Genomic DNA, 11,557 nt, shown 5'->3' on the forward strand with positions numbered 1-11,557 from the left:
GCAGGTTGGACCCAGTAGGATCCGCTCGCCTACCATTCTCCAGAAAATTCTTCTTGGTAGCCATCACATTCCTACTATTCGACCTAGAGATTACCTTACTACTACCCCTCCCGTGAGCCACCCAAACGAACAACCTCAAACTAATACTCACCGTGGCACTTATCCTCATCCTCACACTAGCACTAAGCCTAGCCTACGAATGATCCCAAAAAGGCCTAGAAGGAGCTGAATATGGTAGTTAGATTAATTAAAACAACTGGTTTCGACCCATTAAATTGCGACATTTCGTAACTACTAAATGCCTCCAATTTATATTAACATCATCTTAGCATACACTACATTCCTCGTAGGACTGCTAATATGCCGATCCCACTTTGCATCCTCCCTATTATGCTTGGAGGGCCTAATATTATCCCTATTCGTCCTAGCCACCGTCCTGTCCCTAAACCTACACTTCACCCTATCCTACATCCTCCCCATCATCCTCCTAATCTTTGCAGGCTGCGAAACCGCCATAAGCCTAGCACTTCTAGTAATGATCTCTGACACTTAGGGCCTAGACCTCGTGCAAAACCTTAACCTCCTACAATGCTAAAACTTATTATCCCCACAATCATACTCATCCCCACCACGTGGTACTCCAACAATAATATTATCTGAATCAACTCAACAACCCACAGCCTACTAGTTAGCCTCATCACTCTTCTTTTCTTAAACCACAACGATGAAAATAGCACAACCACATCATTAAACTTCTTCTCAGACCCCGACTCAACCCCACTTCTGGTATTAACAACCTGACTCCTCCCCCTAATAATTATAGCGAGCCAACACCACCTCTCTAAAGAAACACTCATTCGAAAAAACTATATATCCTCACATTAACCTCATTACAAATTTTTTAATCATAACATTTACCGCCACAGAACTGATCATATTCTACATCCTATTTGAAGCAACACTAATCCCACCCCTAATCATCATCACCCGATGGGGCAGCCAACGAGAACAACTACATGCAGGACTCTATTTCCTATTCTATACCCTTTTCGGCTCCGTACCTCTACTAATGGCACTGACCTACATCCACAACTCCACCGGCTCATTAAACCTACTGCTGCTTCAACACTGAACCCAAACACCCCCACCCTCATGATCCGGCACCCTCCTATGAACAGCATGCATAACAGCATTTATAGTAAAAATACCACTCTACAGACTTCACCTCTGACTACCAAAAGCACACGTAGAAGCCCCTATCGCCAGATCCATAGTCCTCGCAGCCATCCTCCTAAAACTAGGAGGATAGGTAATGATACGAATCACCATCATTCTAAACCCCCCAGCAAACTCCATAACCTAAACCCTTCCTCGTTCTCTCTCTATGAGGAATGGTCATGACAAGCTCTATCTGCCTATGTCAGACAGACCTGAAATCCCTCATGGCATATTCATCCGTCAGCCACATGGCCCTAGTAAGCATAGCCATCCTAATCCAAACACCCTGAGGATTCACAGGAGCTACAGCCCTAATAATTGCCCATGGACTTACATCATCCCTGCTCTTCTGTCTTGTAAACTCCAACTACGAACGCACCCACAGTCGAACTATAATCCTGGCCCGCGGACTGCAAACACTCCTCCCCCTAATGGCAACATGATGATTACTAGCCTCCCTAACAAATCTAGCCCTCCCACCAACCATCAACCTAATCGGAGAGTTACTCATAATAATAACATCATTCTCATGATCAAATATTACAGTTATCCTCATAGGACTCAACATACTAATCACAGCCCTATACACCCTATTTATACTAATCACAACACAACGAGGTGCTCTCACACATCACATCAACAGCATCAAACCATCCCTCACACGAGAGAATTCCCTGATACTCATACACATCATCCCGCTTCTACTACTGTCCCTCAACCCCAAAACAGCTCTAGGGCCCCTTTACTGTAAATATAGTTCAGACAAAACATTAGGCTGTGAACCTGACAACAGAGACTCAAAACCCCTTATTCACCAAGAAAGATCCCAAGAACTGCTAATTCTTATGACCATACCTAAAACTATGGCTTTCTTACGTTTAAAGGATAGAAGCAATCCATTGGCCTTAGGAACCAAAAATCTGGTGCAACTCCAAGTAAAAGTAATAAACCTACCCCTATCCCTAACAATAATCTCACTTGTCATTCTCATCATCCCCACCCTTACCAACATGCACAAGCACTACCCCTACCACGTGAAAACCTCAACCCAACTTGCTTTCTTGACCAGCCTCACACCTGCCCTCACATTTATTTACTCTGGACAGGATACAATCACCTCCAACTGACACTGAATCACCATCCAAACACTAAAATTATCCCTTAGCTTCAAACTGGACTACTTCTCTATAATTTTCATCCCACTAGCCCTCTTCGTTACATGATCCATTATAGAATTCTCTCTATGATACATGCAATCGGACCCCAACATCAATAAGTTCTTCAAATACCTACTCATCTTCCTTATCGCAACACTAATCCTGGTCTCCACCAACAACCTATTCCACCTCTTCATTGGATGAGAAGGAGTAGGCATCATATCCTTTCGTCTAATCAGATGATGACATGGCTGAACAGACGCAAACACAGCAGCCCTGCAAGCAATCCTCTACAACCGTCTCAGTGACATCGGCTTCATCCTAGCTACAGCGTGATTTTTCGTATATTCAAACACATGAGACCTCCAACAACTATTCATCCTCAACACAAACCCGAGCCCCCTCCCATTAACAGGCCTCCTCCTCGCTGCAACAGGTAAGTCCGCCCAGTTCGGCCGGCACCCATGACTAGCCTCTGCAATGGAAGGTCCCACACCTGTCTCAGCCCTACTCCATTCCAGCACAAGAGTCGTAGCAGAAATCTTCCTACTGATCCGATTCTACCCCTAATAGAAAACAACAAAACAATCCAAACACTAACACTATGCCTAGGGGCTCTCACCACACTATTCACAGCGATCTGCACCTTAACACAAAACGATATCAAAAAAATTATCGCATTCTCTACCTCAAGCCAACTAGGCCTAATAACAGTAACGATTGTCATCAACCAACCACATCTAGCTTTCCTCCACATCTGCATGCACGCATTTTTCAAGGCCATACTATTCATATGCTCCGGCTCTATTATCCACAACCTAAACAACGAAGAAGACATCGGAAAACTAGGAGGCCTACATAAAATTATACCCCTTACATCAACCTCTCTAATCATAGGAAACCTCGCTCTCACAGGCATGCCATTCCTAACAGGTTTTTACTCCAAAGACCTAATCATCGAGACCATAAACACACTGTATACTAACGCCTCAGCCCTCACAATCATACTCATTGCCACCACCCTCACAGCCGCCTAAAGTACCGGAACTATTTTTCTTTTCTTTTCTTTTTTTTTTTTTTGTGTGTGTGTGTGTGTGACCGGTAAGGGGATCGTAACCCTTGTCTTGGTGTCGCCCGCACCGCTCTCAGCCAGTGAGCGCACCAGCCAGTCCTACCCGCGGTGGGAGCGCTCTCATGCTCCCAGTGCCACACTCTCCCGAGTGTGCCACGGGGTCAGCCCCCGAACCATTTTTCTTACACTACTAGGACAACCCCACTTCCCAACCCTAATAAGCATCAACGAAAACAACCCCAACCTCACCAACCCAACCCAACGTCTGGTAATCGGCAGCATCTTTGCTAGCTTTATCATCTCCAACAGCATGCCCCCAATAAATATTCCCCAAATGACTATACCACTTTGCCATAAACTATCCACCCTCCTCATCACCATTCTAGGCTTCACCCTAGCACTAGAACTATGCCTAAACTCACTCAACCTAACCCCCAAACTATCCTCACCCTCACACAACTTCTCTACTCTCCTAGGATTCTTCCCAACCCTTACCCATCGTACAATACCTTATCTCAGCCTAAGCGCAAGCCAAAGCACAGCCTCCCAAACACTAGACCTAGCTTGACTAGAAGAAACAGTCCCAAAAGACATTGCCCACTTCCAAGTACTAGCTGCAACAACCACCTCCAACCAAAAAGGTCTAATCAAACTTTACTTCCTTTCTTTCCTCATTACAATCCTAATGACTACACTACTAATTATTTCACCACCCCCAAGTAACGTCAATAATAATAATGACACCCATAAACAAAGACCACACAGCCACCGCCACCAATCAGCACCCATAACTATACAACACAGCCACACCTCTAGAATCCTCATGAAAATAACCCGTCCCCTCCCCCACATAAATCACCCAATCACCCATACTCTTAAAACTAATAACAACCTCCACCTCATCATAAAACGCCATCCACAAAACCACAAACAACTCTATCACCAACCCCAACAGCAAAGCCCCCCGAACCACAACATTCAAGACCCAAGCCTCCCCTGGAGGCCGGATGTGGCTCATCCTCGCTTCCGCTTTTCTGAGAGGCGGGGTGTCTGGGAATCGCGGAGTTTGGGAGGCGCGGCGTCTGGGAGGCCCTGGGAGGCCCTGGGAGGACGGATGTGGCTCATCCTCGCTTCCGCCTTTCGGAGGGGCGGGCCGTCTGAGAGGCCATGTCTGAGAGTCCTGTAGTCCGGTCCGCCGAGGGTGACTTCCCAGGACTGGTCTGAGGTCAAGGTGAGGACCCTGAACGTGGACTGAGGGGACCACCGCTCACCCACAACAAACGGGGCTGCACTAAGTCTCACGCCTGCAGTCGGCCTTGGGAGGTCCCGGGAGAGCTGTCCGGCAGAGTTGTGCCTGAAAAGTCTCAGCAAGTGCTGGGCCTTTGTCTAACGGAGTACCCCTGATTTTGCATAAGGAGGAGAGCTAGGTCCTAACTAGAGTCAAGGTGAGGGCCCTGAGGGCTAAATGAGGGAATCTCTCCCTAATGGATGTAACAAAGCAAAGCAGAGCCACTGCACTCGGTTCTGGGAGGCTCTGGTGTGTGGAGTACTGACTTTCCTATCTAGAAATTCAGGGAGGTGAGGGCTTTGTTTGCAGGCTGGTGGACTCAGGTCAGTAGAGGGAGGAATTCCAAGCTCTCATGAGATACCAAGGTGAGGACCCTGAGTTTGGATTGAAGGGATCGCTTCTCATCCATAACAAAGGGGCCCCCATAAGTCCTGCCTCTGTGGTTGGCACTGGGAGGCCTCTGGAAAGCTGTCTGGGAGAGTTCTGCCTGGAAAGTGTCAGGGAGGGAGGGAAGTACCTTGGTCTTAGAACTTAGTCCTCATTCTGCAGATGGTGGAGACCGAGGCCTTAACTGGAGTCAAGGTGAGAACTGTGAGGGCTAATGAGCGGACCTCTACCCAAAAGAGGGAGCCACACTGAGCAGTGCCCCTGCACTGGGCTCTAGGAGGTCTCGGGCAGAGTAGACAAATTTGGAGTAACCTCACTTCCCGTCTAAAGACTAACGGATTTGAGGGCCACATTCAAGGCCCACATCTGCTGTCCAGCAATAAGAGGCTCAGGGTAGAGCTGACAGGCTGAGATGCCCTTATTTTTTCCAGAGGTAGTCTCAGGGAGGTGAGGGCCTTGGTCTAATGGGATAGGCCCAATTCATCAGAGGTACCCAGTCCCTAACAGGTTTTAAGGCTGTGACATTGAGTAATGATGAGGGCACCCCTCCCAGAAAGGAGGGGGCCGCAGAGAGGCCCACCCCTGTTGTCAGACCTGGACATGATGATTCGCACTTAGTTTTCCCAGGGCATCTCATAGAAGTAAGAGACTAGGTCACAGGGAACAGCCTCAGGTCAGCATGAGAAGGATTTCCAAGTTGTTCCAGATGTCATGGTGAGAACCCTGAGGACTGTGGGGACCTTCCACCCCATATCAGTGAGGGCCACACAGAATTCTCCCTACTGTGAGCCCTGGAAGACCCCAGGCAGATACGTCAGGCACAGGTGCCCATCAGTTCCCACTCAGGGGTAACAGAGAAATGAAGGTCTTGGTCTGAGGATGATAGTCACACCACAGCAGAGGGAAGAATCTAAGGCCCTCTCATTAGTCGAATTTATTTATTTATTATTTATTTATTTTTATTATGAATATTCATGAGATACAAAGCTCATTGTCACCCCTCGTGCCCATGATGTGAGGGCCAGATTCCTACTGGCCACATACCCATTACCAGAAATTACGTTTGTACCCTGTGTCCCCCGCCCAATTATCCCCCAACCTCCCTCCCCCCCTTCCCCCCACTCCACTTTGTAGCCCTAGGATAGTTTCCTCCATCTGTAAGACCAACACACTACTGTGGTCTTTCTTTCCTTCTTTCTCTCTTAGCTCCCACTTATGAGTGAGCACATGTGGTATTTATCCCTCTGTGCTTTGCTAATTTCACTCAACATAAGTTTCTCCAGGTTCATCCATGTTGCTGCAAATGGGAGTATTTCATTATTTTTTATGGCAGAGTAGTATTCCAGTGTATATATACCACAATTTCCTTATCCAGTCATCCATCGGTGGACATTTAGGTTGGTTCCATGTCTTGGCTATTGTAAACAGAGCTGCTATGAACATGGGAGTGCAGGTATCCATTCGACATGATGATTTCTGCCTGGGAGGCCCCGGGCAGCCACAGCTGGATGTGGCTCACCCTTGTTTCCGCTTCTCTGAAAGGCACGGTGTCTGAGAAGCAGCACGTCTGAGAGGTGGAGTCTGAGAGGCACGGTGTCTGAGAAGCGGTGCATCTGAGAGGCCGGGCATCCAGTCTGCAGAGTGTGACTTCCCAGGACTGGTCTGCAGTCAAGCTGAGGAGCCTAAACGTGGACTGAAGGTACCCCCACCCACGTACAATCAGGCGGGCCCTCACTAAGTCCCGTCCCTGCGGTTGGCTCTGGGAGGCCCCGGGCAGCCACAGCTGGATGTGGCTCACCCTTGCTTCCACTTCTCTGAGAGGTGGCATCTGAGAGGCGTGTAGTCCGGTCTGCCGAGGGTGACTTCCCAGAATTGGTCTGAGGTCAAGTTGAGGACCCTAAATGTGGACTGAGGGGACCACGGCTCACCCACAGCAAAAGGGGCCGCACTAAGTCCCGCCCGTGCACTCGGCCCTGATAGGCCCTGGGCCAGAGCTATAAGACTGAGGAGCCGTGTCATTTCAGCCTTGAAGGCCTCAGGGAGAGGAAGGCCTTAGTTTAAAGAGGACAGCCCCCTTCGTAGAGGGAGAGTCTTGGCCCTAAAAAGATTAAAATTAGGACTTTCAGTGCTCATGAGCAGATGTTTTCTCAAAATTGGGCCCTGCTCTCAAACTTGGGAGCCCCAGGCAAGGTAGCCAGATGTGGAGCACCCCAACTTCCCTCCTAGTGATTCAGAGAGATGAGGGCTTTGGTCTGAGACTTGTGGACTCGGGTCAGTATATGGAGGGGTCATAAATCTTACCAGGCGCTAAGGTTGGAGTCCTCTGTGAGACCTGAGAGAGCCACAGACTCCAGAACAGTGGGATCCTAAGAGTCCCAGCCCTGCTGTCAGCAAGCACAGGTCCCAAGGAGCCTTGGCAAGATGTGGCTCACTCTGTCAACTTAGGTCCAAGGAATATGAGAATCTTTGTCTGAGTGGTGTGGCTTCCAGACAACAGAGGGTGGAGTCCCAGAAAGTATGCAGAGTCAAGATGAAGACCCTGAGTGAGGAAATGGGATGCTACACAGTGGAGAGAGCTTCAGCTGTTGCTGCTCCTGGGAGTCCCAGGCCAGAGCTGGCAGACTTAGATACCCCGGACTCCTGCCTGCAAGGTCTTAGGAAGATGAGAGCTTCGGTTTAAGGCGAAGGGCTGGCTGTGCCAGTTCAGCAGAGGTGGAGAGTCCTAGGCCATGACAGGTCAAGGTACAAATCCTGTGTGAGGAATGGGGCAGCCACCTATCCCAGAACAGAGGGGAACACAGAGTCTTGCCTTTGCATTCAGTACTGAGAAGCCAGGGTTAGAGCTCTCAGGCTGAGGTGTCCCCTCATTTTCTCTGGGTGTGGTCTCAGGGACATAAATACCCTTAGTTTAGTGAGACAGCCCCCATTCAGAATAAGAAGATCTGGTTCCTAACAGGAGCCAAGGTGGTGATACTGAGTATGAGGGGACCCCTCCCAGAAAGAAGTGACCCACGTAGAAACAGAACGTAGAGCTCTGTTCCTACTGCAAAACTTGGGAGATCTGGGTATGATGACATGGAGAATCTCACTTCTTCCTAGAGCATCTCAGGGAGGTGAGGAATTTCACCGAGGTAGACAGCCTAAGGTTAGCAGATTGAGGATTCCCAGCTAGTGCCAGGAGTCAAGGAGAGGATCCTGAGAACTGAGGGGACCACCCATCTCATAACAGTGAGGGTAACGCAGAATCCCTTCCTGAATGTTGCATTAGGAGACCATGGATAGTCGTGGCCAGATGAGAAAAATTTCACTTCTTCTCAGGGTGTCTCAGGGAGTTGATTGCCTTAGTATGAGCAGAAAGGCATTAGGTCAAGACAGGGAGGACTGAGATGAACACCAACGTAGTGAGTGGTAGTCCACAAAGTTCCACCCCCTCTTAGCCCTGGGAAACCCCAGGCAGAGGTAGCCAAATGTATCCCTTCCTCACATCCAGCCCTGGGGACTTGGGGAGTTGAGGGCCTTGATGTGAAGCTGGCAGAGTCAGGTGGGATGAGGGAGGCTCAGATGTTGCCTGAGTAAAGACTAGAGACCAAAGACCCCAGAATAGTGGGGTCTTATAGAGGACAGGGGGTGCTGGACGTGAAGCATGCTTTCTTTCATCTTAGGGCTTGAGGAAGGTGAGAATTTTAATCTGATGCAAGGGGCCACACGTCAGTAGAGAGAGGATTTCCAGGTTGTGCCAGAACATCACAGAGAAAACCTTGAGGACTTCAGGGAACTCCCACCCCATATCAGCAGAGGTACCAGAGTCCCTCTCTGTGTCAGCCCTGAGAGGCTACAAGCATAGATGTCAGGGAGATGTGTTCCTCAGTTCCTCCTCAGGAGTAACAGAGAAGTGATGCTCTTAGTCTGATGAATTTGCAAGGGGGAGGAATTTTAGGTGTTTCCAGGAGTCCAACTGGAGACCTGGAATGAGGACCATGAGTGGGACCACACATCATTGGGCCTCAGCCTGCCAGCCACAGCTTTCAACCTCTGGAGAATAGACAGTGTGTTCAGATATTGCCATCTTCACTTCTTCCGTTGGGTTTCAGGGAGGTGTGGGCCTTAGTATGAGGAGAGATGTCCTTAGGTCTGGAGAGGGGAGCCCCAGGCCGTCCCAGGAGTAAAAGTATGGATCATGGGTGAGGACAGAAGGTACCTCACCCCAAATAGAGGGAACAACAAAGAGTTGGGCCCTGTTTCTGCTCTCAGCACTAGGCATCCTGGCCCAGGGTCGTCAGGCTGAGACTCCTCCTCATTTCTTTGTATTAGGTCTAAGGGAGGTGAGAGCCTTGGTCTGAAGATGCAGCATCAGTCAGCAGAAGGGAGGATTTCAGACTTTAGATGTAGACAAGATGAGGACTCTGAATGAGCGGATTGATGGCCAATGATCCCAAGACAGAGGGCCCCACAAAACTCTCAGAACTGCCTCCAGACCCCACAGAAGTGGTGGACTAAGACACCTCCTTATTTCCTTCTCATGGGTCCCAAAGATCTTTGAGGTGTCACCATCAGAACAGCACAGAATAGACATGATGATGATGATGCCATATGCAAACCGAGAGGACCCTTGAACACAGAGGGAGTCCACTCTGCCGGGTCTTGCTGTGACCCAGTCAGCCCCAAATAAGGGATGGCCTAAGGCACACTGTAACTTCCTCCTCTGGGTTCCCAGAGGACAGGCTGACAAAGAAAAAGAGCCCAATGTGTTCCTAGGACTCTCAAGGGAAACTGCGGAATTGGCTTCTTAAAATCCAAGGTGATATCTCCTTGCTAAAGGTGTTCACAAGATCTCATCCTCTCTCCTCCAGGTGCCCACTTCACCTGACTTCCTGCCCACACGCCTGCCTGCTGTCTCTGACCACAGTCATCATGCCTCGGGGTCGAAAGAGTAAGCTCCGAGCCCGTGAGAAACGCCACCAGGCCCAAAGTGAGACCCAGGGTCTTCAGGGTGCTCAGGCCGCTGCAGCAGAGGAAGAGTCCCCTTCCACTTCCTCTCTTGTTTTGGGGGTTACTCCTCCTGGCTCCCCTGCTGCTGGCATTCCCCAGAAGCCTCAGGGAGCCCCCCACACCCCCACTGCTGCTGTGGGTGTTTCACGCAAGAGATCTGGTAAAGGTGCCAAGGGTAAAGGTGAGGGAAGAAAAAATTCCTCCCAGGCCTCAACCTCCACTGAGAGCTCACGCCATGATCTTCTAACCAGGAAGGCCGGAACGCTGATGCAGTTCATGCTGCACAAGTATAAAATGAAAGAGCCCATTATGAAGGCAGAGATGCTGAAGGTTGTCCACAAAAGGTACAGAGAGCAATTCCCTGAGATCCTCAAGAGAGCCTCTAGGAACATGGAGCTGGTCTTTGGCCTTGACTTGAAGGAAGTCAACCCCAGAAATCACTCCTATACCCTTGTCAGCAAGCTAAATCCCACCGATGATGGGAGCCTGAGCGGTTCCCGGGGCTTTCCCAGGAATGGGCTTCTAATGCCTCTGCTGGGTGTGATCTTCTTCAGTGGCAATTGCGCCTCCGAGAAAGAGATGTGGGAATTCCTGAATATGATGGGAGTCTTTGATGGGAAGAGTCATTTCATCTTTGGGGATGTCAGGAAGCTCATCACCCAAGATCTGGTGAAGGAAAGGTACCTGGAGTATCAGCAGGTACCCAACAGTGATCCTCCACGCTATCAGTTCCTGTGGGGTCCAAGAGCCCATGCTGAAACCAGCAAGATGAAAGTCCTGGAGTTTTTGGCCCAACTCATTAATACCACCCCTAGTGTCTTCCCATTCCATTATGAAGAGGCTTTGAGAGATGAGAAAGAAAAAGCTTCAGCCAGAGCCGCAGCCATGCGTGGCACTTCTGCCAAGGCCAGTGCATGTTCTAGGCCTACACATCTGACAGCTCCTCCTGCCCCTAGTGACGTGTGAGGCAGATTCTGTTATTGAAGAGGGCTTCCAATCTCTTAAGTAGTGAGAGGCCGAGATGGGGCCAGAGAGATCATAATATATATCTTCTTGTTCTTGTTTTACATTAGTATCTTTCAAATACTGTTATTTGAGTAGAATGTTTTTTTTAGATTCAGAGTCTGTGTTTATGAATGATGCAGATCACACATTTATTGCTGTTATCAGGTTTTGAAGAGTTTAGATATTCTGTAATACATTTTGAAAATCTTTGAATCTTCTTGGGGTTTAAGAAAAAGAAAATTTATGGCTTTGGAATGGAGATTTTATTGGAAATCTGTAAAAGAACCCCACTAAACATAATTGGAGTCTTAAAATAGAGGGAAACAAAGCAAAATATAGTCAATTTTTGTTTGCATTATTCACTTTTGTCTATCTTTTTGTAAAACTCAACGATATGTACCTGGTTGTCTATAATCTATTTCAAGAATGCAGATAAAAGTA

At 48.7% G+C, this 11,557-nt stretch overlaps 1 protein-coding gene across 1 annotated transcript; it reads left to right on the forward strand.

Annotated features, from left to right (window-relative positions):
* The first annotated feature begins 10,033 nt into the window (after positions 1-10,033).
* Positions 10,034-11,077, forward strand: LOC134367914 (melanoma-associated antigen B1-like). Its single transcript, XM_063084572.1, has one exon. It carries the CDS (start codon positions 10,034-10,036, stop codon positions 11,075-11,077), a length of 1,044 nt encoding a protein of 347 aa, XP_062940642.1.
* The last annotated feature ends 480 nt before the right edge of the window (positions 11,078-11,557 follow it).

Source organism: Cynocephalus volans, chromosome X (assembly GCF_027409185.1).
Source record: "Cynocephalus volans isolate mCynVol1 chromosome X, mCynVol1.pri, whole genome shotgun sequence".
NCBI classification, from domain to species: domain Eukaryota; kingdom Metazoa; phylum Chordata; class Mammalia; order Dermoptera; family Cynocephalidae; genus Cynocephalus; species Cynocephalus volans.